At 52.7% G+C, this 27407-nt stretch overlaps 13 protein-coding genes across 13 annotated transcripts; 8 read left to right on the top strand and 5 right to left on the bottom strand.

The window, feature by feature from the left end:
- Window positions 1–869: 869 nt before the first annotated feature.
- On the top strand, window positions 870–2587 carry COCMIDRAFT_90912 (uncharacterized protein; the record flags this gene model as incomplete). Its single annotated transcript, XM_007688180.1, has 5 exons — window positions 870–1119; window positions 1171–1537; window positions 1593–1853; window positions 1907–2274; window positions 2331–2587. The coding sequence occupies 5 exons, from the start codon at window positions 870–872 to the stop codon at window positions 2585–2587; spliced, it is 1503 nt and encodes a 500-aa protein (XP_007686370.1).
- A 422-nt stretch (window positions 2588–3009) lies between these two features.
- COCMIDRAFT_90926 (uncharacterized protein) lies at window positions 3010–4000 on the top strand (the record flags this gene model as incomplete). Its single annotated transcript, XM_007688179.1, has 2 exons — window positions 3010–3127; window positions 3246–4000. 2 exons carry the CDS (start codon window positions 3010–3012, stop codon window positions 3998–4000), a joined length of 873 nt encoding a protein of 290 aa, XP_007686369.1.
- A 965-nt stretch (window positions 4001–4965) lies between these two features.
- COCMIDRAFT_3881 (uncharacterized protein) lies at window positions 4966–5918 on the bottom strand (the record flags this gene model as incomplete). The annotated part of the gene is made up of 2 exons (XM_007688111.1): window positions 4966–4999; window positions 5095–5918. 2 exons carry the CDS (start codon window positions 5916–5918, stop codon window positions 4966–4968), a joined length of 858 nt encoding a protein of 285 aa, XP_007686301.1.
- A 929-nt stretch (window positions 5919–6847) lies between these two features.
- Window positions 6848–7234, bottom strand: COCMIDRAFT_24941 (uncharacterized protein; the record flags this gene model as incomplete). The annotated part of the gene is made up of 1 exon (XM_007688121.1): window positions 6848–7234. The coding sequence occupies one exon, from the start codon at window positions 7232–7234 to the stop codon at window positions 6848–6850; it is 387 nt and encodes a 128-aa protein (XP_007686311.1).
- A 468-nt stretch (window positions 7235–7702) lies between these two features.
- On the top strand, window positions 7703–8299 carry COCMIDRAFT_35322 (uncharacterized protein; the record flags this gene model as incomplete). The annotated part of the gene is made up of 3 exons (XM_007688142.1): window positions 7703–7735; window positions 7795–7908; window positions 7985–8299. 3 exons carry the CDS (start codon window positions 7703–7705, stop codon window positions 8297–8299), a joined length of 462 nt encoding a protein of 153 aa, XP_007686332.1.
- Window positions 8300–10006: 1707 nt separating this feature from the next.
- COCMIDRAFT_90932 (uncharacterized protein) lies at window positions 10007–13285 on the top strand (the record flags this gene model as incomplete). The annotated part of the gene is made up of 1 exon (XM_007688178.1): window positions 10007–13285. One exon carries the CDS (start codon window positions 10007–10009, stop codon window positions 13283–13285), a length of 3279 nt encoding a protein of 1092 aa, XP_007686368.1.
- Window positions 13286–14294: 1009 nt separating this feature from the next.
- On the bottom strand, window positions 14295–14939 carry COCMIDRAFT_3878 (uncharacterized protein; the record flags this gene model as incomplete). The annotated part of the gene is made up of 1 exon (XM_007688110.1): window positions 14295–14939. One exon carries the CDS (start codon window positions 14937–14939, stop codon window positions 14295–14297), a length of 645 nt encoding a protein of 214 aa, XP_007686300.1.
- A 780-nt stretch (window positions 14940–15719) lies between these two features.
- Window positions 15720–16351, top strand: COCMIDRAFT_90983 (uncharacterized protein; the record flags this gene model as incomplete). Its single annotated transcript, XM_007688177.1, has 2 exons — window positions 15720–16119; window positions 16170–16351. 2 exons carry the CDS (start codon window positions 15720–15722, stop codon window positions 16349–16351), a joined length of 582 nt encoding a protein of 193 aa, XP_007686367.1.
- A 113-nt stretch (window positions 16352–16464) lies between these two features.
- On the top strand, window positions 16465–16623 carry COCMIDRAFT_91025 (uncharacterized protein; the record flags this gene model as incomplete). The annotated part of the gene is made up of 1 exon (XM_007688176.1): window positions 16465–16623. A coding segment is annotated over one exon (159 nt), but the record flags the coding sequence as incomplete, so codon positions are not given.
- An 803-nt stretch (window positions 16624–17426) lies between these two features.
- COCMIDRAFT_24937 (uncharacterized protein) lies at window positions 17427–17792 on the bottom strand (the record flags this gene model as incomplete). The annotated part of the gene is made up of 1 exon (XM_007688120.1): window positions 17427–17792. One exon carries the CDS (start codon window positions 17790–17792, stop codon window positions 17427–17429), a length of 366 nt encoding a protein of 121 aa, XP_007686310.1.
- Window positions 17793–18431: 639 nt separating this feature from the next.
- COCMIDRAFT_90841 (glycoside hydrolase family 55 protein) lies at window positions 18432–20898 on the top strand (the record flags this gene model as incomplete). The annotated part of the gene is made up of 3 exons (XM_007688175.1): window positions 18432–18492; window positions 18543–18719; window positions 18770–20898. The coding sequence occupies 3 exons, from the start codon at window positions 18432–18434 to the stop codon at window positions 20896–20898; spliced, it is 2367 nt and encodes a 788-aa protein (XP_007686365.1).
- A 1036-nt stretch (window positions 20899–21934) lies between these two features.
- COCMIDRAFT_90826 (uncharacterized protein) lies at window positions 21935–24082 on the bottom strand (the record flags this gene model as incomplete). The annotated part of the gene is made up of 6 exons (XM_007688174.1): window positions 21935–22821; window positions 22877–22946; window positions 22998–23344; window positions 23429–23496; window positions 23554–23652; window positions 23718–24082. The coding sequence occupies 6 exons, from the start codon at window positions 24080–24082 to the stop codon at window positions 21935–21937; spliced, it is 1836 nt and encodes a 611-aa protein (XP_007686364.1).
- A 1174-nt stretch (window positions 24083–25256) lies between these two features.
- Window positions 25257–26916, top strand: COCMIDRAFT_35316 (uncharacterized protein; the record flags this gene model as incomplete). Its single annotated transcript, XM_007688141.1, has 2 exons — window positions 25257–26095; window positions 26235–26916. The coding sequence occupies 2 exons, from the start codon at window positions 25257–25259 to the stop codon at window positions 26914–26916; spliced, it is 1521 nt and encodes a 506-aa protein (XP_007686331.1).
- Between the last annotated feature and the right edge of the window lie 491 nt (window positions 26917–27407).

Below are 27407 nucleotides of genomic sequence, written 5' to 3'. Positions count from 1 at the left end.
AGTATCAATGAATCTGCACACGCCACCAGCTCGATGATACGATGTAGAGGCATAATCCCCGCTCAACTACGAGCTCAGGCAAGTTTCAATTAAGTAATCGAGGCTGTCTGCTCCATGTACCGTCGGTTGGAGACGACACTCGGGAATGGAGATTGTGCTTGGCTCTCGCTTGATGATCCCGACTGTTAATATCTCCCGATAAGGCTAGATCGTTGGACGTCAGCACATGGTCATTCAATGAGGGGCCAGCCCGTGTCTCCAAAGATGGAGCACTCGATATGGCATTGCCTTGATTGCCATATCGCACCTTGATAACACAATTCTGGGTCTACACTGGGTCCGATCAGATATCAACAATGTCAATGTCCTATCGAGGTACCAAGTTACCCGCGGAGCGACGTAACGCCTGACTCGCGCCTTACTTGTAACCGCAAAGGCCCGACAACAAGCCTCACAAGGCCTGTCTGCCATGTCTAGCGTCTTTTTACCATGCCTTGTTCGCCTTAGCTATTGCCTCCACTTTTCCCGACTGTTCGCACTACCACATTGAGCCTAGTCCAATTGATCTTCCAGACGTTCGTTCCCCTCGGCATTTCGCTTGTCACCGAAACCATGGACTCCACAGTCCCTATCAGCTGGATGGAACGACTGGCTTTACCCCAGGTTGGGGTAATTTAGCCTTGAGATCCACAGATAAGCCGGGATATCAGATAATATGATAGACGAGCATGGCAGCCGTTGCGGGAAGACGATCGTATATATAAAGGGTCGCGTGAGGCTTCGTTGGGATCATCTCAGTTCAGAGGTCGACCTCCCAATATTCATTTGGCTTTAATACGCTTTGGCAATCTTTGTTGGAGTAGCCCAAGATGTCCAAGTTTGACGCTGCTCCTCCCAACACCCACGCTGGCGGCGATGATGATGCCCTTCGTACCAAGGGCAATGTCCCATGGAATGCCCCGCTACCCTCCCATCAAGTCGCAGATGAGAGGATTAACCAAGAAGAATATGCGCGGACTGTGCCACTATGGAAAAGAATTTGGCAAAACAGCTTGACGCAGATGCTACTCTTGAGTGTTCAGGCCTTTTGCGGTCCTGCCATGGCTGATGCTATTGCTGGTCAGTTTTCTTGATCAACACAATCTGACCGTATAACTAACATGATTCCAGGCCTTGGTGGAGGTGGTCTTGCTACTCCCCAAACCTCAAACATTGCAACCGCTGTCAATTACACTATGCTTGCACTCTGTTGTGCCTTAGGAGGTCCTATCGTGAACAAGCTAGGCACAAAATGGGCTCTCGTCATCGGCGCTTGCTCGTTCCCTATCCGAGGCTCGTCATACTACTGCAACTCGAAATTTGGCAACCAATGGTACCTTATTCTAGGCGGCTTTTTCACTGGCATAGGAACGGGAACATGGTATGTGGCCGAATCCGGCACGATCATGTCGCTCGCTCCATCAGGATCACGTGGAAAGTACCTGGCCCTTTGGATTGTTGCGCGTAATTTGGGACAACTAGTAGGTGGAGCGATCAAGTAAGGCATCACCGTTCTAATCTTCAAAAACCAAAACTAATGTTGGTACTTGTAGTCTGTCAAAGAATCACGAAAAGGGTGTCGTTGGAGGTGTGTCACCAGATACCTATATTGCCTTCCTTATCATCGAGTGCATGGCACTACCGTTTGCCTTCCTCATTTCACCTCTTGAGAGAGTGGTCCGCTCAGACGGGACACGAATTCTTGTTTCTGAGAAGATAGGCACCAAGATGGAGATCAAGCAGATCAAGGTTACGATGACTTCAAAACTTATTTTGCTGTCGGCTCTCTGGGCTATCTGGTCATTTTTCTACGGGTTAGTCACGCATTCGCTTTTGAAAAGCTCAAGTTTTGCTAACAGATTGTCAGTGGCACCTGGTCAACCTACCTCGCAACCTACTTCAGTGTTCGTGCGCGCGCCCTCTCTTCTCTCATTTCGCCATTCTTCTGTATCGTCGGATGCTTCGGTCTGGGCTTCATTCTCGACATGAAGAACGTGAACCAGCGTCGTCGCGCTCAAATCGGTCTCGTCACCGTCGTTCTTCTGAACCTTGGCGTTTATATATGGTCAATCGTTATCCAAGCAGGGTTCAATAGCCATAACCCTGGCAAGATTGACTGGGACGAGTCGAGATATGCGCGGACTTTCCTCCCGTACTTTTTCGTTCAGACTACGGGTCCACTGTCGCAGTCTTACATGTACTGGCTACTATCTTCCTTTGCGACTGATGCTCAAGGTTTGTTGTACCCATCGTACACGTGTTGTGAGATGTTCTAAACTGACTCCATATAGCAAATGTCCGCAATGGTGCTGCCTTCCGCGCTCTCGAGGCTGTTGGCCAGGCTATATCCTATGGCATGAATACTCAGATCAAGGCATCGCCAATGATTGGTTTCTGCGTTACGTTTGGCCTAATGGCTTTGGCGTTTGGTCCAATGCTTGTCTTGGTCAACCAAACTCCAGACCGTATTCCTGCTGATGTTATAGCTGAGGAGATGGAACAGGAGGAAAAGAAGGTCGGCGGCTTTACAGTCGAGACAAAGGCTTGAGGGTTTCTAGAGAAATCAACCTCTTGGCGCTCGGAGGAAAAGCTTCCAGATTCTTTGAATTCAATGACATGTATCATGATATTTAGCTGTATTGTAACGTTCGATGAATGTAACAATAAAGCGACCAATTATTTCTTTTTGTTGCTTAAACAAACCAATACTCTGCTGAATTTACTTAAGATAGAAAACATAAAACAACAAATGCCAGGCGCAAATGGGCCCGTTGACAATCACTATTACCCCACGTGTTACGGTAAGTGGACCCTGCATGTGCCCCGCCGAGGGGTAACAAGGGTAGCTAGCTGTACGTAGGTGAACAAGAAACATTGGACTCTCGTAACCAAAGCACTCCACTCATCTTCAATCCCAAACTCCAATTCTCCCATTTCCTCCCTCTAAACCTCCTAGCAGCCCTCGACAAAATGGCCGACCTCAACCTCAACGAAATCCACGACTTCATGATCTCCATCGCCAAAAAAGCAGGCGAACGCATCGTCGCCGCCAAACCTACAACCTCAGAGTCTGGCTCAAAGAAGAATTGTACTTTCCCCTCTCTCTCTCTCTCTCCCCTTCCCCCAAATTCGCACCCAAGAATCCACCCTTCCTTCGTCCCAAACCCCCCATTCCAAACCATACCTATACTAACCTAACTTTCTAGCTGTCGACCTAGTAACCGAAACCGACCGCGCAGTCGAATCCCTCATCTCCACCTCCCTACGCACCACGTACCCCAGCATCTCCTTCATGGGCGAAGAAACCTACAAACCAGGCGACGTGCTGACTGCCGCCCCGACATTCATCTGCGACCCCATCGACGGCACCACGAACTTTGTGCACCATTACCCTTACGTCTGCATCTCTTTGGGACTCGCCGTAAACCGCAAGCCCGTTGTCGGCGTCGTGTACAATCCTTTTACGCAAACGCTTTACTCGGCAGTGAAGGGCCAGGGCGCGTGGCTGAACCGAACGACGAGACTGCCACTAGGGGGCGAACCGCAGGCGTTGGGGGGATTGGATAAGTGTCTGGTGGCGGTGGAGTGGGGGAGTGATAGGAGTGGGAATGATTTCAGGGTTAAGAGTGAGACGTTTAAGCGGTTGGCGGCGACCAAGGAGAATGGGGGTGGCATGGTGCATGGGTTGAGGTCGTTTGGGTCTGCGGCCCTGAATCTGTGTGGTGTGGCTAGTGGCGGGCTCGATGTGTACTGGGAGGCTGGGTGTTGGGCGTGGGATGTGTGTGCTGGATGGGTTATCCTGAAAGAGGCTGGGGGGATAATGGTGGATGCTAATCCGGGGAATTGGGAGCCCAAGGTTGAGGGGCAGAGGTATTTGGCGGTTCGAGGTGGGGAGGGGCAGAGGGAGATTGTGGAGCAGTTTTGGAGTTTGGTGGATGGGGCGTTTGAGGTTGGGTTGTAGGGTTGGAGCTGTTGGTATGATACATAATAGATATAGATCAGGTCGATGTAAAGAAAAAAGATACACAACATCACACACACAGATGAGTGCAAAAGAAGACACAACAATATAGAGGCGGCCTGGGATTTCTCATTATTGCCACCGCTAAGACTATTTCCTCCACAGTCTGGATCCCTATTCGAGCGGTCTCAATCAACTTGCGCAACACCACATCGAACAAAAGGACCTTCTCTCTCTCCACCAGGTGGGAAAGGAAAAAAAAGCCCCAAAGTCCTCCAGTGCGGATGCAACGCAGAGTCAACCATCGCGGATATATATATATAAAAATTAAAAACCAAGCATTCCGAAGAGACATTTGGAAGACAAAGATTTTCCCCCCGCGGGTGTAAATAAAACGACGATGGACAACGGACATTCCATCCATTTTCCCCCTCTTTCGTTCAAGACAAAGGAAACACAGTTTCGTCAGTTGTACTCCTCTCTCTATGTGGGAGAGAGAGGGAAGAAAAAAAGGGAGAGCGAACAAAACAAGGTAAATTGGCCATGATCGTCGTTAATAAAAACGGGTGGGAGGGAAAACAAAATCTTGAAGAGGCACGCTTTTTTTTGAGAGTCTTCCGGGGAGAGGAGATGAGAGGGTGAGCAAAAGTACCACGGAGAAAGCAGAACGAGGAGAGAGGAGGAGAGAGATGCAACAACAACTAGTGCGCCGATTGAAAAGCAGGGAAAAGAGAAGGGAATCAACCCCTGGTATTACTCCGGTTCCATGTTTTTTTTGAGATGGTTTTCACGGTTTTTGGGTCGCTTGTCGGCAATTTGAGGTTGACGCGGAGATCAAAGGCTTGGTGCTCAACTTGGGTGTGATACTCCGGGTTGTGTGTGCGCGAGGGTGGTTTGTGTGGTATTTTGTCGGGGCGGTTTGTATAACAATGACGAGTGATGGGACTAGTATGCAATCGGAGTCTTCAGATGGTCCTGGGGGTGCCACGAGCGGAGGCGCTGGCAAAGTGTTAGTGGCAAAGGTTTTACATCACGGCAGAGTACGGATGATTGGAAAAGACATCAAGACGAAGAGGAAAAGCGCAAAGGCATACCTCGCATCCACAAGATCATCGACGTGATTGCACATGGCCACGAACAAGTCAAAGAACAGCTTTCCTCCCATCTCCATCTCCATCTGCATGGTTCCGCTACGCTTGAAGGTTTTTCGACTGCGGATAATCAGAGCGAGGTAATGAGCGCGCAGGCGCGAGTCGCTGTCCGGCGTGTTCTCGTAGGCATAGCGCGCACTACGCAAGATTGTTCCGACCTCGATCCCGCTCTGCAGGCCCTGCTTGCGCAGGGAGAGCTTCTTGAGCTCCTCGAGGCCATAACGATCGGCAGCACAGTACACGGCAGTGTCACGGAGAAGAACGTCTCCCACGCCGGTGTGGAAAAAGGTTGGCTCGACTGCGGCAGCACGGTCGCCGGTTTTGTTGGGGTCGGGTGAGGCAACTGCACCTTCGAGCATCCAGGTTTGGCGCCGCTTGTCGTGGACGAGGCGGGGGTAGTAGTCTCCCTTGTACAGATACTCGAGGATACAACTGAAGATTTCAGGCTCTTCCGTGGGCAGATCGATGCGGCGGTTAGTTGACTCGAAGAACTGGCTCCGCAGCAGTTCAGCAAAGTACGGAGAATGGCACAGTACATCTTCGTGGGCCGCGAACAGTCGCTGGTCGGAACCAACGATGACTGTCACAATGGCAGAGGTCAACTGGGGTGATCCTCCGTCCATCATAGGGCTGTCCTTGCGTGCATCCAGCTTCTCGGCCATGGCCTTTTGCTTGGAGGCATCGCGAAACGATCTCTTTGGCTGCTTGGTGATCTTGCCTGAACGGTCCTTGTCCTTTGAACTAGCCAAAGAACGCTTCCCGAACATGATGAAGCGAGCGACTGAAGCGAGGGGGGTGTTTCTCGTAAAGAGTGGACAGGTTAGCGTGACGCAACGTTCATGTGAAGTTGGGAGCTCTGGAAACTCTCGAACTCGCAAACCTTTCGGGGGAGAAAAGTCAGTGAGGATTCGAAGAGCTTAAGCGTGTTTATCGACACTGGTGGTGAAGACAAAGCACACTTTGGTTGTCGAACTCGCTTGTCGTGAGGCGTAAGGGCCGAGATGGCGGGGAGGCCGACGATTAAATACTGCCGTCGCCAAGTGGCATCCCTGCAGCGTCGACGGCTAGCGTTGGGCTGTGTAGCAGGCAGATGGGAGTTTTTACTCGTCGATAGCGACGGGCGGCGGCACGACTGGATGCAGGTGGGAATCAGGCAGCAAGGCAACATTGTGTGCAGCGTTTTGATTCGGCACGCTGTTCGGGTATAGCCTAATGTGGCTTATGCGTGGTGTTTGTTTGGTCCATGTAAGTACTGGCCTACGCACGAACGAATGCGAAGGTGAGGGCTGTAAGCGAAACACCGACGATACAGATACGAGAGCCACGTGACGGACTTTCGCCAAGACCAGGATCGCACCGGGAGGAAGATGTGATCGGCTGGTGGGTGGGGTCCGATCTTGACAGACACGAGGCCGTGTTGGGCAATGGCTGTGAAGGATCCGTATCGCGTTCTTGTCGCGGTGTAACGTGACATGGTTACTTGGTACATACTGTATACATAGCAATGGTACAAGTAGGTACGGATCAAGCCGTTGTAGCAGTTGGGCGCTTCGCCTGCTGGGACCCTTTGTGACTCATGTGACGAGTAAGTTTGTTAGGCGCAGCAGAGTGCGTGCAAGTCGGCAAGAGCGACGAGGCATTTGGAAACGCGGGGGCATTGAGTTGCGCTTGTGCACAACCGTGAGTCATTACGCCATCATGGAACATGTTGGGTGCCAGTGCTGTATGAGGTGCAGAGCATAACCGTCGAGTTGCATTGCAAACGCCCGCTCTGCAATGTCAGGCCGAGCTCCTCTGCATCACGGCGGGCCACTCTTATGCTGCCCTCACAACGGGCGCTTCGCTGTTGCCCGCTAGCCGCTAGGCTGTTCCACTTGCACCGGGCGCGCCCAAGTCCCTTTGGCTGCAAAGACGCATGCCTTTGCTGTATGCAGTAAACCACAAAGTCGCGAGCAAGCCGGGGTTGCGTCCAGAAGACTCGCTTGTTCCAATGTGTTGACTGAGGCGGCGTAGTAGTACCGATACGGGCTTGCTCCGACATGTTCCCAATGACGTCGTTGCATGTCAGTGCCACAATCCTCATGGCAGACACAAGTCGCTCGTCTCTGCAGCGTAGTAGAGTAGACAGTAGGGACAATCGCGCACACTGAAAACGACGAGCAGATGCTAGCGAGCACCTGCAGCCGCCACCCAGTGAAGGCTGATGACCCTTCTGCCGGCCCGCATGCGGAGCTTTGACTAAGGATCCCAACCCAAGGCACCTCGTCATTCATAGCCAACCTTCCCCACATCCATCTTTCTCTCTTCCACAACTCACTCGCACGCACGCATCCCGTGCCACACTGCACACCGCTTGCCCTGTACATACATACATACCAGCCCACCAAGCTTGTGCTCGTCCATTCATTCATTTCGACTCGGCCACCCGTCTTGCCTTGTGCCATAGAAAACACTCGTTGCTGCTCCGGAATACAAAGCCGGCAAGACCAGGCGTCGCAGCTTGCCATCGAACCCTAGTGCACCACACACGGTCAACCAACGCACTGCCACCATGAGCACCGGAGCCAAGAAGCGCATCCTAAAGGCAAGCCTGTGATGGTTGTGTGTAGTGGCGCACAAGCCAGACGGCTAACAGCTGGGCAGGAGTACGGCGAATGCATGGCTGACACCCCGCCGGGCATGAAGATCAATTTTGACGAACAGAACATGACCAAATGGGAAGTGTTGATGGATGGCCCCGAGCAGTCTGCATATGCTGTATGTGTTTTTGCTTGCTGACAGGCAGCCTCCGTGCATACGGGAACACCGCCCGCTGACGAGTGTGTACATGTAGGGCGGGCACTTCAAGCTCGAGATTACATTCCCAACCGAGTATCCGTTCAAGCCGCCCGTGGTCAGCTTCCGGACCAAGATCTACCATCCCAACGTCAGTAACGATGACAAGGGCTCCATGTGTTTGGGCCTGCTACGCGCCGACGAGTGGAAGCCGCCGAACAAGGTGGTTTCTGTGCTGCGCCTGATCCAGACGCTGCTCATCGAGCCTAACCCAGACGATGCGATTGAGCCGTCGATTGCTAACGAGTATCGGGAGAACCGCCAGGAGTTTGACAAGAACGCAAAGGACTGGGTCAAGCGCTATGCCAAATGAGGGCCTCGGCCACGTGGGCAGGCGCATGGGCAAGGAGAAAGGTGATTAGGAGGCAGTTGTGGACAGGACGGCGGTCAGCAGCTACACATTGATTGCATGGTTGGCGTTTGGCGAAATTTGCATGCGGATGGGTCGCTGGGTGGGCGGTGGGCAAAGAAGCATGGCGTGGACATGCAGATCGCCATGTCTCCAGCGCATCGACGTGCAAGCAGGACGGCTGGGCAGGGTAGCTTGTTTACCAAAGCAAAGTAAGGCCAAATGAAATGAAGACGACGGCGGCATGTCGTCATGAGCAAAATGGCAAATCTCCCGTGGTAGCAAGGCGATGCCAGACGAAGCGAGCCGTGTGAGTGGTGAGAGGCCGGGGAGGCCCTGAAACGTAGCCTTCTAGAAGCGCGCGTGACAAGGCTGCTGCGGTTCGGTGCTTGCCTAACTTGGCCGTGCTTGTGCCTGTGCGCGGTCCCAACTGTGATGTTTTCTGAATAATAGTTTGGTGTCGTCGTATGCTATTGGCGAGGCGGAGCAACTATCGTGTGCTGTCTGTGTTGTGATTGAGTGCTTGATTGACCCAACTAAGTAAGTAATGTACACACACACACACACACACACACATGCAGTCCCCGTGCAGAGGGCAAAGCAGGGCAACGCAGGGCACGCCAGGGCACGCAAGGCCCAAAGACATGGCCTCTGCGAAACGAAACGCTAGGAAATACGTGTTGCGCGTCGGCTGCCATTTATTTATTTACACGTACACAGCACACAGCACACAGTACTTGTAGTCGAGCCGCTGCCATGGCTGTGCGAGAGAGCTGTGAGTGGGATTGATGAATGGATGGATGTATGGATGGCGGTGCGGTGGGCGGTGCGATGGCGGTGCAAATGGAGTGGCTCTGCTCTCCAAAAAAGAGGCGCATAAGCAGGGCTGCCGTTGATTGGCCAGGCACGCGTCCCCTCCCCCCTTCCCCCTCTCTCTACCCTTACTACATGCTCCATCACATCACACCGTGCTATCGCCATGGGCGTTGAGTAAGTGGTAGTGCTGCGGCCGTTCTCGTTGTCGTCGTCTCGTCCGCAGAGCTTATGCAGGACTCGCCCATTTGGGCCGTCACAGCCCAGGCAATGAACGCTCTCTCCGACGAGTTCCGTGGTGGCCCTTGAAACGCTCGACCCGCGGCGCGGCCCCCCTTAGTCGGGCTATAGGCATCGGGGATGAGGAGGCATGGCCGTCGCGTCTTGGCAGCCTCGAGAGAGTCAGTTGTCCAGCGTTCATCCAAGCCAAAGGAGTCTTTCCTGCTACACACTGGCCGCACCTCCGTCCTCACTACCGTCTGATTCCCCCGGTGCCTGTGCGCCACGACACGCTCCCTGCCCGGCTCCATTTCATCAGCCTACCCTACACCCTATCTACCTGCCGCACCCACGCCAGGACCCACCTGGGCCTTTCACTCATCCACCTGCACCACAGCTCCCACTCCGGACGCTGCGACACCCGGCGAACCCACTGTCCAAGCGACTACCACCGCCGCATGACACACGCCCACACGACAACTTCACTCCTCAACAACGCCCTGCCCTAACCTCGACTGCCCGCTCCCCCCCAGAATGTCCTCCCGAACCTCCAGTCCCGAGCTGTCCTGTACCCCGTTCGAATGAGCGCCCTTGCCGCCCTCCTCCTCCACTACTGCATCACCACCTCTGCTCCTCGCAATGGGTGATACCCTCCTGCGCGTCGCTCCTGGCGTCTCCCAAGCTGCCAGTGCTGGACGGGACTCCGACGCGGCCATTCCACACCACCTGTCCCATGTCCTTCACCATCGAGCCTCGCCAACCGACTACACACCTCCCGCTTCACCACAGCCTCAGATACCATACGCTGCCACAAAGGGCTTTGGCGCGCTCCGCTCAAAGCACCCGACCCAGCTCCAGATGCACGCGGTAGCCGCCCAGCCCTACGACCGTCCCGCTTACAGTCCAACGCCTGCAGACAGCCCGACCATTCCTTCGCCCAAATATCCTCTACGACAAAGAGCCCCTTCTCTCCTCCGCCATGCCGCTGTACCTTCCCCCCGCCATGCAAACCCACCTTCTTCTACCCCAATGCCCATGTCTCCAACAGGCGCTTCGGTGATGTCACGTCAGGACAGCGCCCCTTGCTCACCCGACCTTCGCACCATCTTCAATCCTCTGGCTAGCAATCCGGTTAACTCGAGTGGCCCAACATGGAATTCATCCAACGAAGACCTGCCAGGCCCCCCAGCTGCGACGTTCCGAGCCCGAGGAATGACTGGTCCCCAGTCATCTTTTCAGGCGCCGCCTTTTCAGCCTTCGCTGAGGGCCGCAACCTCCATACCAGATTACGCACAGCATCGTGCAAATGAGCGGTCAAACCTCTCCGGCACGTACAAGCCTAACAGAGGCGTGCCCAACTGGTCTCACAATGATTACTACCCTCCCCCAGCTCGACCATTCCGAAACGAGGAGCCACGAGCTAGCTTTAGATCTGGATTCACAAATGCTTCATCTAGCCTAATGGAGACAAGCGGCACAGAGCGAAGTAGCATCATTACTGCGCGTAGCTCCATTGCTAGCGACCTGCACAGTGGTATGTATTCAAGAGAACAGTCAAGAGATCGCAAACGGGATCGCGATGACTCCCCAGAAACAACGCTTACTTCCGATATTGCCGAGGAGGAAGAACAGCTAGACGCCGTCAGTGATGTGCTTGATTCTTACTACTACGACGAAGAGGATGATGACCGCAGCCCGATTGTCGAGCCGCATGACGACCATTTTGGAAATCCCTCGCCCAGTGGCCTCGACTCTGAACCACCTGAACTATCCCAGACACCATCCCATGATTTCGACTCTCTCGACTCCTTCCAATCCAGCGAAAGTCTCAAGCGATGGGACGAACGGCCCTACCCACGCGCTGAAGACTCAACAGAGAATCACACTGGGCAGAAAAAGCTCCTAACTATTCGTACGACGTCTGAATCAGGCTCTGATCTCGATGTGCACAACGCCAACGCGATAGAACCGAAATCGCTACAAGTGGACCACATGCACAAGGGTCAAGTGAGCCCCTACCAGGCCCCATATACACCACGGACCATCCAAGCAGTAGTGCAGCTTCCCAAAAAGAGATTGTCAGTCACGATGAAACGGTCCAGCGCAGATATGCCCCGTCGAGTCTCAGTCACTCTACAGGCTTTGTCCCTCAGAACCACTGAAACTTCGAATCTGGCAGGCGCCAAGAATGTCAAAGGACATCGTCACTCAAAGAGCGCCCATACAAGCCGTTCTCAGATGGATAGCATTCGTCGCGAGATATCTGGACTTCCTCAATTGCCCTCTAACAGATCTCGACTCTCACGTCAAGATTGGGCAAGCATTGAAGCCTACTCGAAGCGACACAGCAAAAGACCCAGTCGCTCGCGTACCTTCTCACATGACTCGAGCGCCGGGGCTAACAGCACGCAACCTATGCCAGCGCAACGATCGCAACCTCTTCCGGAACTTGATGAAGATGAGACAATCCCCCGTCGCGCTTCTACTAGTGTCTTCGATCGAAAGAGTGCATTGCTCGATCTGGGCAAGATGGCCCAACTAGCTTCGGCTAAAAGTAAACCAGAGCCAGCCCAAGACTCCGACATGTCTTCTGGGCACCCAATTCCCGTAGTTATGCCCGGCCTGCGCAAAACTGCCATCCCTGTGGAAAGGGATCGTTATGGCTTCAAGAAGGCCTCTGAGAAGATTAGTGTCCAAGAGTACAATGCTTGGGCAGCAAGATACGAAGAACACATTGCACGTCGACGTGGTAAATGGATTGCTTTGATGAACAAACAAGGACTGCCAACTGACGATCCGACGATATTCCCGGAAATGTGCGAGAAGGTTAAGAGATATGCACGCAAGGGTTATCCTCCCGAGTGGCGAGGCGCCATGTGGTGGTATTACTCTGGCGGTCAGCATATGATCACACAAAAAGAAAACGTTGGTCTCTACAAATCGCTTGTAGCCCGTTTACGACGAGATGAGCTCAACAAGGACGATAGAGATGCTATTGAACGCGACCTCGACAGGACTTTTCCCGACAACATTCACTTCCGACCCGAACCGGCGACTGATTTGCTAGACGGGGAGGACGATGACGAGCCTGCGCTGATTCAAGACCTTCGCGAGGTCTTGTCATGCTTCGCTCTGAACAACCCCAACATTGGATACTGCCAATCGCTCAACTTTATTGCTGGTCTTCTATTGCTCTTCCTCAAGCAAGACAAGGAAAAGGCCTTCATTCTCTTGACCATCATTACGCAGAATCATCTTCCAGGCGCACATGCTCGTAGCCTTGCGAATACCGAGGTCAACGTTCTCATGATGCTGATCAAGGACTACCTGCCCAAGGTTTGGGCCTCGATCAATGATACTGATCTCATCAACACTGGCGCTGGCTCTTACGCCCACCCCAACTCCAAGTTCCAACGCCAACCTACTGTTGCTCTTTCGTGTACATCTTGGTTCATGAGCATTTTCGTCGGTGTGCTTCCGATTGAAACCGTCCTTCGTGTATGGGATGCTTTTCTGTACGAGGGGCCACGCGCTCTGTACCGCTACGCCCTTGCCATTTTCAAGCTCGGCGAGCCAGAAATCAGAAAGTACCGTCCAGGCGACGGTGAAATCTTCATGGCTGTTCAAACACTTCCCAGACGCTGTCTGGATCCGAACATCTTGCACGATCTGGCGTTCGTCAAAAAGGGTTTTGGCAACCTGTCACAACAAGTGATTGATCAGAAACGTATGTTCTGGCGTGAACAAAACATAATCGCCCATCAAAATTCTGTAAAGAACAGCAACGGCCGCCGCCATCATGGACACCAGGTGGAGGACGACGAGGATGGCGACAGAGATAGCCTCCGGAAGGCCATGGGCATGAACGTCCTGCGCCGTCGTGCATCCCGCAAGTTCCGCAAAATGGGTATGAAGTGAAGCAAGTCTTCTCTCCCCCCTGTCCACTATCACAGTTAAAAAAAGTTCGCTCCGTGGCAAGACCATGCAAAGAAATTCCTTTCTTCGAAAAACTTCTATGGCCCACACATAACCTTTTGCAGCGTTTTCTTTTTCCTCCACACGGTTCTTGGACGTTGTCTTATTCTCGGCGCAAACATCAAAAAAGGGGACACATACACACACATACATATGGGGTAAAAAATGACTTTTCCCCCTGAAAGAAAGATGGCATTTGTTTACTTCTTTTCTGTTTCTCTTGTACCATAATTACGATATACCCTTTGCGTGGGCGCTCTCTCTCTCTTTTCCTCTCCTTTACTCTTCTTCAACATTTTCTTTCCGGAAGGGAGGAGAATTGTAGAAGAACCTTTCCTTCCTTTTTCTCTCTCTCTTTTTCTTTCTTTCTTTCTTTCTCGTCGTCTTCTTGATTTTAGATTCAGAACCTGCGTGAGCGTGCGTGTATATGTGTGTGTGAGTTTTTCTTTTCGAAGTTCACAAAGGCATAGCATTTTCCTTCTTCCTCTTCCTTTCTAGCATAGCGAAAAGACGTTTTTGGTTTTGAGGATTTTTTTTCTCTCTCTCTCTCTTTGGGAAGGAATGGTGGGGGGGTTAAGGGTTAGGGTTAAGGGGGGATATTTAACATGCACTTGTTTTTTGTTTTTGCTTGGGTTAAATGATTAGGCGACGATGTTATGACACTCATCAAATTATTTAAACCATACCCGTTTTTTCTCCGATGAACTTGAATATTTTGCTGGTGCGTTGAAACGTGGTCGAGAAGAAAAAAAGGAACGAAGAAAAAAAAAGTCGATAATTGTGCGTGAACCGAACCCTGCCAAATTGAAAAGAAAATGGACAACTTCGTCTATGCACGTTGTTACCGTTTTCTCTCTCTCTCTCTCTCTCTCTCTCTCTCTCCCTTTTTCGTTCTTACAAAATTTCCATCGAAACGATATATCACTCTCGCTCCTCTTTATAGCCCCATTCCTTACAACTTACTCTCCCTCTTCCCCATCCCCTTCTCCACACCCTCCCTCTCCGTCCCCGCATCCATTTTCTCCCCGACCCCCTCCTTCCTCTCCACCACTAAACTCGCCGGATCCCCCAACATTGTCTTCTCCACTCTTCCCTCGGGCTTCTTATTCCCCAGTGTGCCTCGGACTTGGCGACTGTGGGGTTCTTCTTCTTCTTCTCCTTTTCCCTTTCCCTCTAGCCTCCTCTCTCCCTCTTCCTTCACCGTTGCATTGCCAGCGGTGTGTTTAGCGGTGGTGTCGGGTGAAGCGTCGGTGGAATCCCTAGCGGCACCCTGAGTGAAATCGCAGGCGGAAGTCCCAGCGGCACGATTCCCCACAGCCCTCTTATCCCCGCCTCCTGCTGCGGTGCCCAGGGTGTGGTAAGGGGTGCTTGGCGTGGGGGCTTCGGGAGAAGCTGAGTCTGAGGCTGAGGGGGAAGAAGGGGTAGACGGTGGAGGGGCCGAGTCGTGGGGTGGAAGCGGGAGAGAGGCGTTTTCGGGGGTTAGGCTTGTGGCGTCGCTGAGGCTTGGGGGAGGCTTTTGGGAGGAGGAGGAGGATGAGGAAGAAGATGGGCGCGAGAGAGTGCCGCGGACGGAGCGGGAGTGGGATGTGTTGACCATTTTCTTTTGCGGGTTTGCGGGATGTTGGTTGTTGTTTGGTTTTTTTTGTGTGTTTTCGTAGAGTTGTTTATTCTTCTTGCTCTCAGTGTTCTCGGGGAGTTGGGTTGTTTCTTGTTCTCTTTTTGATCGGAGAATTGGATTCGAGGGGGTTTTTTTTAAGTTAGGATTAGAAAGTTTCGGATGAAATATAGATTGAGAAAATGGGAATTGACTGTTTGAGTGTTGTTGCTGTTATGTGGAGAATGGGATCTGGGGAAAGATGAAGCCTACCACTTCAGGTTTACCTTGGCAGCTACATCATCTACGTCTACATCCATAGCCTAAAGAGGGATCTAGTCGTCTGTGGCCTACATCTCTTTGACGTAGTGATGTGAAAAGGCGCGGTATTGCAGTCTAGCGCATGAACATGACGTCTTGCATCTTCCGGGGAGTGTTGTAGTAATCACACGGGAGTACAAGAGCTGAATGTCGATCTCCCCTCTCCCTGCAGGACGAAAAACAATTCAAGTCTCAACGGGCGCTGCTACGCGAACATGGCTGGCGTTTCTTGTTGCGGCCGTTGTTTTTGCCCGATACCCGAAAGTCGAAGGGTGTTGCTGACTAGCTTTTTGTCGTGTCGTACCGGCTGACTCTGTTGAGCTTTGACAATTCCCCCACGTTTCACCTCGGCATCTTTGCTACCCCATGCTTCTAGCTTCGCAATCATGTCTCGAAGTTACACAACAATTGCTCTGCTTTCTGGTGCAGTGAAATCGACCAAAATCACTAAAGCTTTTCGTGATGGATGAAGTCACACCGAGGATATCCTCGGTTCCCTGGGCTGCTGCCTTGATCAATGATCCGAATTGGAAGCTTATCAGCACTTTCTCACGCACACCGAAGTCCTCAGGAGAAGACGGTTTCTTCGGCAAAACGCTCAAAACAGACTCTACAATACGAACCTTTCTATCATTTCTACCAACTCAAGAGGCGGAGGGTGATCTTCCATTTCTAGAGACCAGGACAATTCTCGATCTAGGACCAGATCTCGATGGATATCCTAAGACTGCGCATGGCGGGTTCCAGGCTGCGCTAATGGATGAGCTCTGCGGCGTGATCGTCACGCAGAATAGAGATGCAAAGGTGGAGAAGGCGCAAAAGCTTGGACAAGCTGTCAAGGCCCCGGACTATTACACGGCTTGTTCGTTACCTTGGCTATGTTAGTTCCACACATGAGCTAATTGTGAGCAGACTTAAACACGACCTACAAGAAGCCACTACCGACACCTGGACTGCTCTTCTGCACTGCAAAAGTCGACCGGGTAGAAGGGGGCGACCGGAAAATCTTCATCCGTACAACACTTGAAGACGGCAACGGTACGGTATATACGACCGCTGAGGGGCTATTTGTAAAACTTGCGGTAAAGCTATGAATGCCTCGAGACAAGTTACGCGAGTTGAATCCCATGTGTGTTGACATGACTTTGATAGTGGCACCACCCTTGTTCTTGCGTTATTGAATCCTAGCAGTGCTCGACATATACCAGGTTGCCTCGTCTTGCTGCAACCACGAGGTCAACCAAAAGTTTGGGTCGTTCTGCAAGGAAGTGCGCCTCTCGCGTGGAAATCTGTCATACAATTTACGTATCGGCGGATTCTTTGTGCAACCCGGCAGGATGCAGCTCGCCTTCTGACAAATGTCTAGGCGTGAAGTGACATTCAGCACTTGAATGAGTAATACCCGCCTGCGCGACATCTTGCAGCGAGCGGAAAACACTGTGGACGTCATGAACTCACGACGACGACGGGGAGGCAAAGCACAAGTCCGGTGTGCGCGCCGCCGCCTTCTCCAGGTTACTACAGAGCCGACCGACTTTGGCCGAGGTCACAAGTCTTTGAATCTGCCTGACCGCTCGCATCTTACATCAACTTCACTGTCGAACTTTGGTACAGTGTGGAGCACTTCGGTACATTTCCGCCTGTGTTGGCTGTGGGCAGATCACCTGAAGTGGAGGGTTGGGTTGCAACACATGACTGGACGTGCTGGAGCCCACTTGAATTATCCTACCCTGACCCTGTGATCTGCTGTTCTTGCATGACCCTTAGCTTAGGCTCCGCTATGCAGGATCTGGGGTAGTCGGTGAGGCGCTTGCGACATATCTGGGGAAGTGGAAGAGGCGCTTGCAACGTTGCAATCTCCGGCGCACACGATTCTGGGCACCTCTCAACCTCAGAACAGCAGCTGGCCCGGCCTCTTAATTTACGCAAAATCCTCGGAGACGATTCGATACAGAAGCTGGTCGGAGAGATTATATTTTTGATGTTCTCGTCCAATGTGCTGCAAGAGTCCACGCGCCTGGTTTAGCCGGGACTAGCACCCGGGTTTCAAGTGCCTTCGGCAGACATGCCTCTGAATAGGTAGGTCCTAGAAATGCACTTTGGCGGAGCCCGACCTTTGAAAATTGTGTCTTGCGACAGTCTCACACGACGCACTACCTTTGCCCCAGTTCAGACGGGCTCGGCACTGTAAAAAGGTGTACTAGAAACCGGTAGGCTAACTTGACCACGCGCTTGAGGCTTACGCTTCTGGAAGACATCATAGGGCGGCTTTGATGCACTGCGACGCATGGCCCTCCTACTAAGACTACTCCACATTGTGGCGCTATCGCCGAGACGAACGGTGAACTTGGGAAATTGGACCCTCATGAAGGCGGGGCCAATGGTAAAAGCATGCCTACAGGTCTCGCAACAGCTAACGTACGTCACATGCTTTTGCTGGCGTTGCTTCATGACTAGAATGCGCTGCACGGAACTAATATGTGTAGGGCCGACCCGGTGACCACTACTTTTCTGGGCTAGCCGACAATCTTGCATTCTCTTCTACTACCTCTACAATACCACCGGACTATCTACCAGCGATCTTCAGTACCGCTTTTGTAGCCTAATGTTTCGGAAATATAGCTTTATGTGGATTAGATCGTGGCCTAGCCCAACATGCGCGATCACACTGGATATGGCAAAGTCATAGGCAAAGTCACACTACCCTGCCCTCCAAGATATCCCCTACAAGGATTTTCTTTTAGGGGAAGGTGATGGATAACCGCCCTTCCCCAGATTATGCCACTTCAACTAGACGGTTCCAACCATACAGAAAGACGCAAGACATGGAGCCACCCAAATGGCCGCATCTGTAGTCGCGCACCAAGAGTGCAAACCATCACTCCGTGTGACCTTTAAGCGGGAGCCAGTGGGGAGTCCTGACCGGGTTCTGCCTGTCTGTGAGCTGCTCCGGGGAGGGTTCATTCTCGACCCACCTGGTGTAGTGAACGTCGCGTTTACACAATCATAAAACTGGGGCAACATAAAGTGTGTACACAGAATACTTAAATAGAGAGGCATCACCTGCCTTTGAGACATTCCCATCTCTACTACGCTTGACATTTCCTTGTACAAAGTGTCTTTCAATTCACTTTGCTGCTCAATCGGAAATCTGCTGGTCTGAAGTTCACGAGCATGCGTTTTTCTTCTTTGCTCGCCTGCCTAGGTGCAGTCGGCATTCACGCCGCTGCTATACGTATGAAGAAGTTTTCCGCTTCGCAATTCCAAGTTACTGACATTTTGTAGCATTTGAAAGGCGTTTGGATAACACTACCGACTCCAGTGGAAGTGTTGATGCTGTTCAAGCTGCGGCTGCTATCGATGGTTACTGGCTAAACGATCTGTCCGGCAAAGGCAGAGCCCCCTTTAACAGCAACCCGAACTACAAGGTCTTCCGAAATGTCAAGGATTACGGAGCGAAGGGTAAGCAGTTTTTCACATTGATGATGAGGATATAACTAACAAGTTTGTAGGTGACGGTGTCACTGACGACTCTGATGCTTTCAACCGTGCCATCTCTGACGGCAGCCGTTGCGGCCCATGGGTGTGCGACTCATCGACTGACAGCCCAGCGGTTGTTTACGTGCCTTCTGGAACCTATCTCATCAACAAGCCCATCATCTTCTACTACATGACTGCACTCATCGGTAACCCCCGCGAACTCCCCGTCCTTAAGGCTGCATCTTCACTCCAGGCTCTTGCTCTGATCGACGGAAGCCCCTACAGCAACCAAAACGGCGAGCCCGGCTGGATCTCGACCAACTTGTTCTTGCGCCAAATCCGCAACTTGATCATTGATGGCACTGCTGTTGCACCAACATCGGGTTTCCAGGCTATCCATTGGCCCGCCTCCCAAGCCACTACGATCCAAAATGTCAAGATCCGCATGACACAGGCGTCTAACTCTGTTCACGCTGGTATCTTTGTCGAGAACGGATCTGGTGGTCATATGGCCGACCTCGACATTACTGGTGGTCTGTACGGCATGAACATTGGCAATCAGCAGTTCACCATGCGTAACGTCAAGATCTCCAAGGCTGTTGTTGGTATCTCACAAATCTGGAACTGGGGCTGGCTGTACTCTGGTCTTCAGATCAGCGACTGCGGCACTGCTTTCTCCATGGGTAACGGTGGCTCTGCTGGCAAGCAGGAGGTTGGCTCTGCCGTCATCATCGACTCTGAGATTACCAACTGCCAAAAGTTTGTCGACTCAGCATGGTCGCAGACCAGCAATCCCACCGGTTCCGGTCAGCTCGTTATTGAGAACATTAAGCTCACCAACGTTCCCGCCGCTGTTGTCAGCAATGGCGCCACTGTCCTTGCTGGTGGCTCCCTTACCATCCAGACCTGGGGTCAGGGCAACAAGTACGCACCTAACGCATCTGGCCCATCCAAGTTCCAAGGCGCCATCAGCGGTGCCACTCGCCCCACTGGTCTCCTCCAGAACGGCAAGTTCTACTCCAAGTCGAAGCCACAATACGAGACTCTCAGCACTTCAAGCTTTATCAGTGCCCGCGGTGCAGGTGCAACCGGTGATGGTGTCACTGACGACACACGCGCTGTCCAGGCTGCTGTCACCCAGGCCGCATCACAGAACAAGGTCCTCTTCTTCGAGCACGGTGTCTACAAGGTCACCAACACCATCTACGTCCCCCCTGGCTCCCGCCTGGTCGGTGAGATCTTCTCCGCCATCATGGGCTCAGGCAGCACCTTCGGCGACCAAGCCAACCCGGTTCCCATCATCCAAATCGGCAAGCCCGGTGAGTCCGGCAGCATCGAGTGGTCCGACATGATTGTCCAGACCCAAGGCGCGACCCCAGGAGCCATCGTCATCCAATACAACCTCAACACCGCCCTGGGCTCCGGTCTCTGGGACGTTCACACCCGTATCGGCGGCGCAAAGGGAACCAACCTCCAAGTCGCCCAATGCCCCGCCGTCCTCGGCCAAGTCAAGCCCGAATGCTTCTCTGCCCACACCAACGTGCACGTCACCAAGGGCGCCAACGGCGCCTACTTTGAAAACAACTGGTTCTGGACCGCCGACCACGACCTCGACGACGCCGACTCGACCCGCATCAACATCTACACCGGCCGCGGCTTCCACGTCGAAGCCAACAACGTCTGGATCTGGGCAAACGGCGCAGAACACCACACCATGTACCAGTACCAATTCAACACCGCCCAGAACATCTTCGCAGGTTACATCCAAACCGAAACCCCCTACTTCCAACCCACACCCATCGCACCCTTACCTTATGTCTCCTCCTCCAAATACTCGGACCCCGTATACGCATCCTCGCAGACTTCAGCGTGGGGTCTCCGCCTCCTCGACGCAAAGAACGTACTCATCTACGGCGGCGGCCTCTACTCCTTCTTCGACAACTACAACGTCGGATGCTCATCGCCCACCGCCCCCAACGGCTTCCGCGACTGCCAGACCCGCATCTTGAGTATCGAAGGCTCGAGCAGTGTGCAGGCGTTTGGCTTTAGCGAGGTCGGTGTCGAGTGGATGGTTACGGCCGCCGGCCAGGATAAGGCGAATTGGAAGGATAATTTGAGTGTTTATCCTACTACGATTGGGTATTTGAGCTATGGGTTTTAGATGGTAGGTGAGAAGTGGTTGGGGGGATGGTTAGAGAGGTTTGGTAAATATATATATATATATTTCTCTCTTTTTTTTGTGGATAAGGAGATTGACAAAGGTACATAGATGATGGATATGAGATATGACAGCGTTCTTTCTTTGTTTTATAGTTATCATTTTCTTTTTTTCACCCTCATCTTTGGGCAGGCAATACTTACAGTCGCTTTCTTATTCGCATAGCCACTTCTTGTTTGCATATATATATATATATCTGGCAAAGAGAACAAAGCTTCACATTGGCTGTTTTTTTTATAGCAAAGAGAACAGTTTAACGGGAAAAAGAGCGAAGCTTTCTTGGTAGCGAAATACAATTGTTTACAACAAAAGAAAACGAGAAGAAAAAAACAGGCTATGTAAGCATTTGCTATCAACGTTGTGTATCTTTTGGAATGACCAAAAGGGTAAATTACCATCTCTGCCTTTTCCAACAAAAAAAACATACCACATTGCACCCAAAACGCCCAAGTGGAAAGGAAAAAAAAAGAACAACCAAAAAGCTTGACAACGCAGACACAAAAGCAAAAAAGAACAGACAGGACCACGTCGTTATGTGCGACTTCCACATATGCCAAAAAAGTAAAAACAACAACGGATCATAACGATGACGAAATATCCTTTCATATATATGACCAGAGAGATGCGAGTTCGCGATGCCAGCATGAAAATTGGGCGCCCCTCTTCATATCTTTCTCTTTCCTGTATTTCCCGATTGAGCTTGGAAACAAGAAGGTATATAGTGTCGAAGGATTAAATAAGGAAAAAAATGAAGGAAAAAAACATTGGAAGCGTTTTCCCTTGGGATGACAACGACAAGAACAACAACAGAAATAGCGAAAGAAAGTTGCGAGGACAGAGTGATTATTCAAGGAAAAGGAAGGGAAAAAAAGAGCGCGCAGTCGAACGCCGGGAGTTCCCGAATATTCACAATAGCAATAACGTTAGGGAAAAAAAAAGAGAACGTAGCAGTCATTGTTGACAAGAAGTGTTATATGCATCACTGTAGACGCTTTCGCTTGCGTGCATCATCTGGGTCATCTTCATCATCGCGTTCAGCGGTCTCGGCGGGATTGAGTAGTGAGTGCACGTTAGATGCCATACTGGACCGTCTTGTAGGTGGGCCAGGCGTGTCGATGCCCTTGAATGGGTATCGAGCGCCCGGAAGTGTCCACCCGCTATCGGCACTAAGAGTAGATGGGACGGGGTCATTTGATCCAGGGGGAGTACCATGTCTTGACGGCACTTGCCGTGGACCACGGGGTAGTTGGTAGGATTCCAAAGCGTCACGGAGTTGTTGATCTCCGCCTCCGACAGGGGGCCGGTGTGGTGATGAGGGCCATTGGGTAGAGTTGTGGCCGGATGCATAGGGCGAGTGAAGCGGAGCATTGGACTGCTGTTGCTGCTGCGGCTGCCAGCCATGAGTACGGATATCCGCCGAGGTGTGTCGCCTATAAAGGTTATAGGGTGGGGAAGAGCTGTTTGCTGCCAGATTGCTTCCCAATGTAGCACCAGATGCCGGCTGTTGGATAGCAGGCGGCGCTGGTGGAGGTGGAGGTGGGGGTGGGGGTGGCTGGTGCGAAACTGGGGTCCTGGCGGATGATGGAGAGAAATTACCCGCGCCTATTGAGCCGTACCGTCGCGGAGATATGGCGAGATGTGCCGGAACCGGGGGCTTGTATGGCGCTTGGCGTGAAACGCTCGCCAAGGAGCCTCGCCTTGATTCTGACATATTATCTTGTGGCATCTGCCGAGGTGAAAGCGGTGGGCCGTTATTGCTATCTACTTGCATGAAGTAGGATTGCCGTGCGGAGAGGGGTTCCTCAGGTGCCTCCAGTGCGCGAAGCATGTCTGTCTGCCGACTAATTTCACGCTGCATCATGGCGACTGGAACAAGTCAGCACAAGTGTCGCGCAATTAAGGTTTGAGTGCAGATGCATACCGTCCCTATGGATAGGGTTTTCCGGGTCTGGCACCATGGCCATAATGTAATTTGCGAGATCGTGATTCCACTAATCGGGACATTAGCCAGTGCAGATCCAGTCTAGACACATTTGACGTACCTGGTGACATCTCATCATGCCCTCTGCGAGAACTAGGCTCTTTTGATTCAGGTAATTGCATGTTTCTTCTGAGCGCTGCATGCGCGTGTGCATGTCGTACAGGCTATGCTCCAGGTTCTGTAGGCGTGACTCGGTTGGGTCGGGCATTGGCTCGACTGGCTGGCCAGCGGGGGGACCCTGGGGCAGCTTTGGTGTGGAGAAGGAGTCACGATGGATAAGTGCGTGTCGCGAGGCACGTCGCTTGATTTCTCGCAGGCCGACCAAGTCGCCGCGCTTGAAGTTGCCATTTCCATGCTTGAATTCCCATAGCGGAGTGTCTGGGGATCCGGTGTGGAAGACGTCACTCACTGGAGTGACAGTGTTAACATGTGATTGACAGGAAAAAAAAAAGAGGGGGGGGGGNGGGGAAACAGAAGCATTCCAACACGGACCTTTGTGAAAGCCATACATGTTTAATTGGCGAACAAATGACGAGATATTGGTATGCTTGAAATAAGACCTGGGGAAAAGCGGGTTAGATTTGGTCGAAAAGGGCCATAGCTCCTGGTGGACGTACGATAGAACTTTTGAGAATTCGCTCGAGGGCGACATGACGAAGCTTTCGTTTGTACTGGCCCAGGAGATGAGATGCTGGATGCTCTGGTCTTCAAGCATGCTGCTGGCGGGTCAGTGTCGGGGCGCACATGGAAAAGCATCAGGTGATATAGAGGGCGCACGCACTTGTACAGCTTGTGTATGAAGGCGGTTTGGACGACCTTTGGCTGCTGGGCGGCGGCAGCAGCGCCCACAGCCGGGGCGGCAGTTCCATTGGGCGACGTGTTGCCCGAGTCGGTGGTTCCTTCTCTTTGCGCGTGGGATTGCGCCTGGGACTGGAAGGGACCTTGGGGAGTGCGATCCGTGGCGGGCGGGGCGTTGATGGCTGGGGGGCCCATGGCGGACGAGGTCGAGGGCGTCAAGTCCATGGGGTCTCTCGGGGGCGCGAGTGTCGAGGCGGACGAGGGCAGAATGGGTATGGACTTGTGGAGTTTGGGATTGCGAGCATCGGCGGAGAAGGGCGTGGAGCGGGCCTCGGCGACCGAAGCCATTGCTTGGAGGGAGTGGGGAGAGGGAGTCGAGGTTGCGCAGGGTGGTTGCGCGTGAGCTGGCGGCGGCTTGGGTGGTGTCGAGGTTGTTGCAATGTCGGTCGGGGTGAAACGGGTGGGATTGCAGATGGGCGACGAGGCAGCTCAGCAGCGTTTCGCACAGAGTCAGTGCGAGAGCGAGAGCGAGACTCGACACAGAGGCAGGCGACGCAGGGACCCGGGGCTGCAGTGCGGGCGGCGAGGATGCTCGGTGGGAGGCCGGGGCGAGGGCACGCAAGCACTGGCGACTTGGGTCGAGTCGAGGCCTGGGGGGGAGGGGGAAGGACAGGACAGGACAGGACTGTTCAGTTCAGCCAGCGAGGGCGGTGCTAGTGCATGGGCGAGGCGGCGTGGAATTTTGGTTCCAGAAAGGTCGGCATGGCAGACGGCGGCTCCTTTGTCGATCGGGAGCGGCCGCCGCTGTACTTAGCAGCAGTCGGATGGGAATAGGAGATGGGGAGCGACCGAGCGCCGCGTCCAAGCGGTCTCGCCTACTGCTGAGCGGCCTCTGCTACTGCGCATGCGCATGTGCTTGTGCTTGTGCTTCACGCGACGGAACGGGAGCGCTGCCGCAGAACCATGGCGGATCCCAAGGCTGATGCACTGAAACGCCGTCGACAATCTGGCGAAAACACCAGCCGTTTCCGGTGCGGGGTCGGCCGTGTCTATCTAACTATGTACTGTGTCTACTCCATTGTCATCTGGCTACTAGTCGTATACGTATGCATTATGTATGTATGTATGTAGCATGTAAGTGGAATGCGCTATGGCATCTACACACACTAAGTGCCTATGGCTGCATGCATGCGTGTCTGCCCTGCAAGTACGCTATGTACTATCTGTCTATCACCACCAGGGCTCTACTAAGTACATACAAGTACACCTTCACCTACACCCACTACATATGTACATACATGTACGTAAGCATGTGTCCTGCACCTCTCCTTCCTCCCTCCCACTCCCTTCCCTCTCTCCCCGTCGCCACACCTGCTGCCTGACTCGCCATGGCTGCCCCGTGCTCCCCTCCCTCCCCTCCCTCCCCGGCCAAACGTCACCCGCCGAACCCTCGCCTCCATCCCCCGCCCCCGTCAGCTCTCGACCAACCTTCCAATTGCCCCTCTTGACTAATCCCCCCCCAATGGTCATCATGGCCGATTTCGTCCAAACCTTCGCCCGTTTCAATCACGCCCAGAGACAGCACGCCCTGGCCCTCTTGACGGCAGAGCTCACTCCCTACGAGTGGAGGTACCTCCATGCTCTGACCAGCTCCCGCTCATTTCAGCTTGACATTATTGGCCGCCTGCCCATCGAGTTGGTCGCTCACGTCTTCACTCACTTGGATCCCGCCGCCCCCTATCGCTTCCAAGTAGTCTCAACCCGGTGGCGCCATATTCTTCAAAGCCTTCCTGTGCTCAATGCCGGCCTCAATTCATGGTACCAGGGCGCCGTGAATCCCAGAGACTTGGAAAATGACACTGCACGCCAGCGCGCAGCCAGGAGAGTCCACTGCTTCCGTACCGGAAGACCACTCGGCATTTACAAGATAACGTCAGACGAACAGATAGCCCGTCCCAGCATGCTTGGTGACTACCTTGGATGGCTGTCCGAGACCCCCCAGGCATCGCCAATGCGTGTTGCCTGTATATTCAATCTGCACAATTGGAACCTTGACCATATAGCCGGAGAAGCACGTGAACAACTGATTAACCTGGTGCTTTCGGACCAAATCGTCGTGCTTGTCACTGCTGCCGATGCGTGTTACGTCTTTGAACTGCCCACCCTCTCGCAGCGAAAGAAATTCAGGGTGCCTTCCGCAAGCTACCTGCAGAATGTGACTTGTCGTCGGAGCACCGTAGCCTGCCTTGCCTCGCTTGACATGCGTACATCCGTCTACATCTGGGACTACAATACACAGCGGGGAACATCGTTTACCATTAGCCATGACTCTGACATGTTTCTTGGCACCCACGGCCCGAGGTGAGTGCCATGGATTGCCTGCTACTACCACTACCTTTGCCAGACAGGAACACATATTGCGGCAGCCGGCTCAGGCATTGTCCATGTAGCACAGCTACAAACTACAAGTGGCAGCATGCACAGCTAACCAGTTCTATAGAGGATTGCTACACATAGCACCTCTCCTACAACCCGAGAGCGAGACAATCACCCTCATGTTTGTCATGGATACCCCTACAGAAACACCAAGCCAAACCCTATTTGTATGTGCCAGATACACTTTTGGGGGCAATTGCGTTAGCTCCTTCTCTCCAAGTCTTCCAGAACTCAGACCACTTTTGGTTTGGCATGGCATAACACCCTTTGTCCCAGTAGACGATTCAGCCAACGTCTTTGCGGCACGTGTGAACGCAAGGAATCCGGGATCTCAACCATCTAACGCTTCGATGGCCTCTCTACTCCTTAGATTCGATACAAAGACCAACGACTTGAGAGTATGGGAGGGCCCGATACATCGCAGTAATAGCCCCCACGGCATTAATGACTATCTATCTTCTTGGTGGAAGGATACGTGGTATGGATTCCATCCGTCCGTGGAAACCAGAGACATCATCACCTACATGGGTACCCAGGATAAACCAGCCTGCACACCAATCTTTCAAGACCCCGACAGCGAAGTCACAGGTGGCGATATTCACACAGGGCCTATGTTTGTCAATGAGAAGTACGTCGTCAGAGCTATGTCTGAAAGTATATATGTGCTGTGCTTCGACGAAAGCTCCGTTCAACCTAGAACAGGATCCACCTTTTTCATGAACGGAACGATTAGACTCTTGAGTTAGTACGCTCTATGGATTCTGTGAACGCGACTAGAGGTACCATTCTTGTAACATGAGATGGTCACTCGGATATCTTTGCGGACGTGGTGGTCGTGGTGTGGAAGTCTTGTAATGGTCACGTTACCATTTCTATTAGCGACGACTGGCACTACTTCGCCACCATAAAAAACTAGAGTTAAACTATTACCAAGATTGCCCAGCAGAAGCAGCGGGGGCGAATTGTAGACCTGTCACGCTACTACTAGTGTTGTTTTCCACTCTTGACAGTCACAGTGTCTCGGAGTTTTTGTTTGGGTGGTAAAATAATCATACAAGCAATTGCCTGCATCAAACGCCCTGTGGTCACCTGATTGGCTCCTAACATAGCGCGGGGCACAGGGAAACCCCACCCATTGAATTTCGGCCTTCGCCGCTCTAACCTTGCCTACCTAAGTAGGTAACTATTTTGACTGCTACCGCGGCTACAGACTTTTTTTTCCCTTTATTTTCTTCGA

Source organism: Bipolaris oryzae (genome assembly GCF_000523455.1).
Source record: "Bipolaris oryzae ATCC 44560 unplaced genomic scaffold scaffold_38, whole genome shotgun sequence".
NCBI classification, from domain to species: Eukaryota; Fungi; Ascomycota; class Dothideomycetes; order Pleosporales; family Pleosporaceae; genus Bipolaris; species Bipolaris oryzae.
The sequence above is the reverse complement of the archived record's forward strand: the minus strand, read 5'-3'. Positions and strand labels throughout refer to the sequence as shown.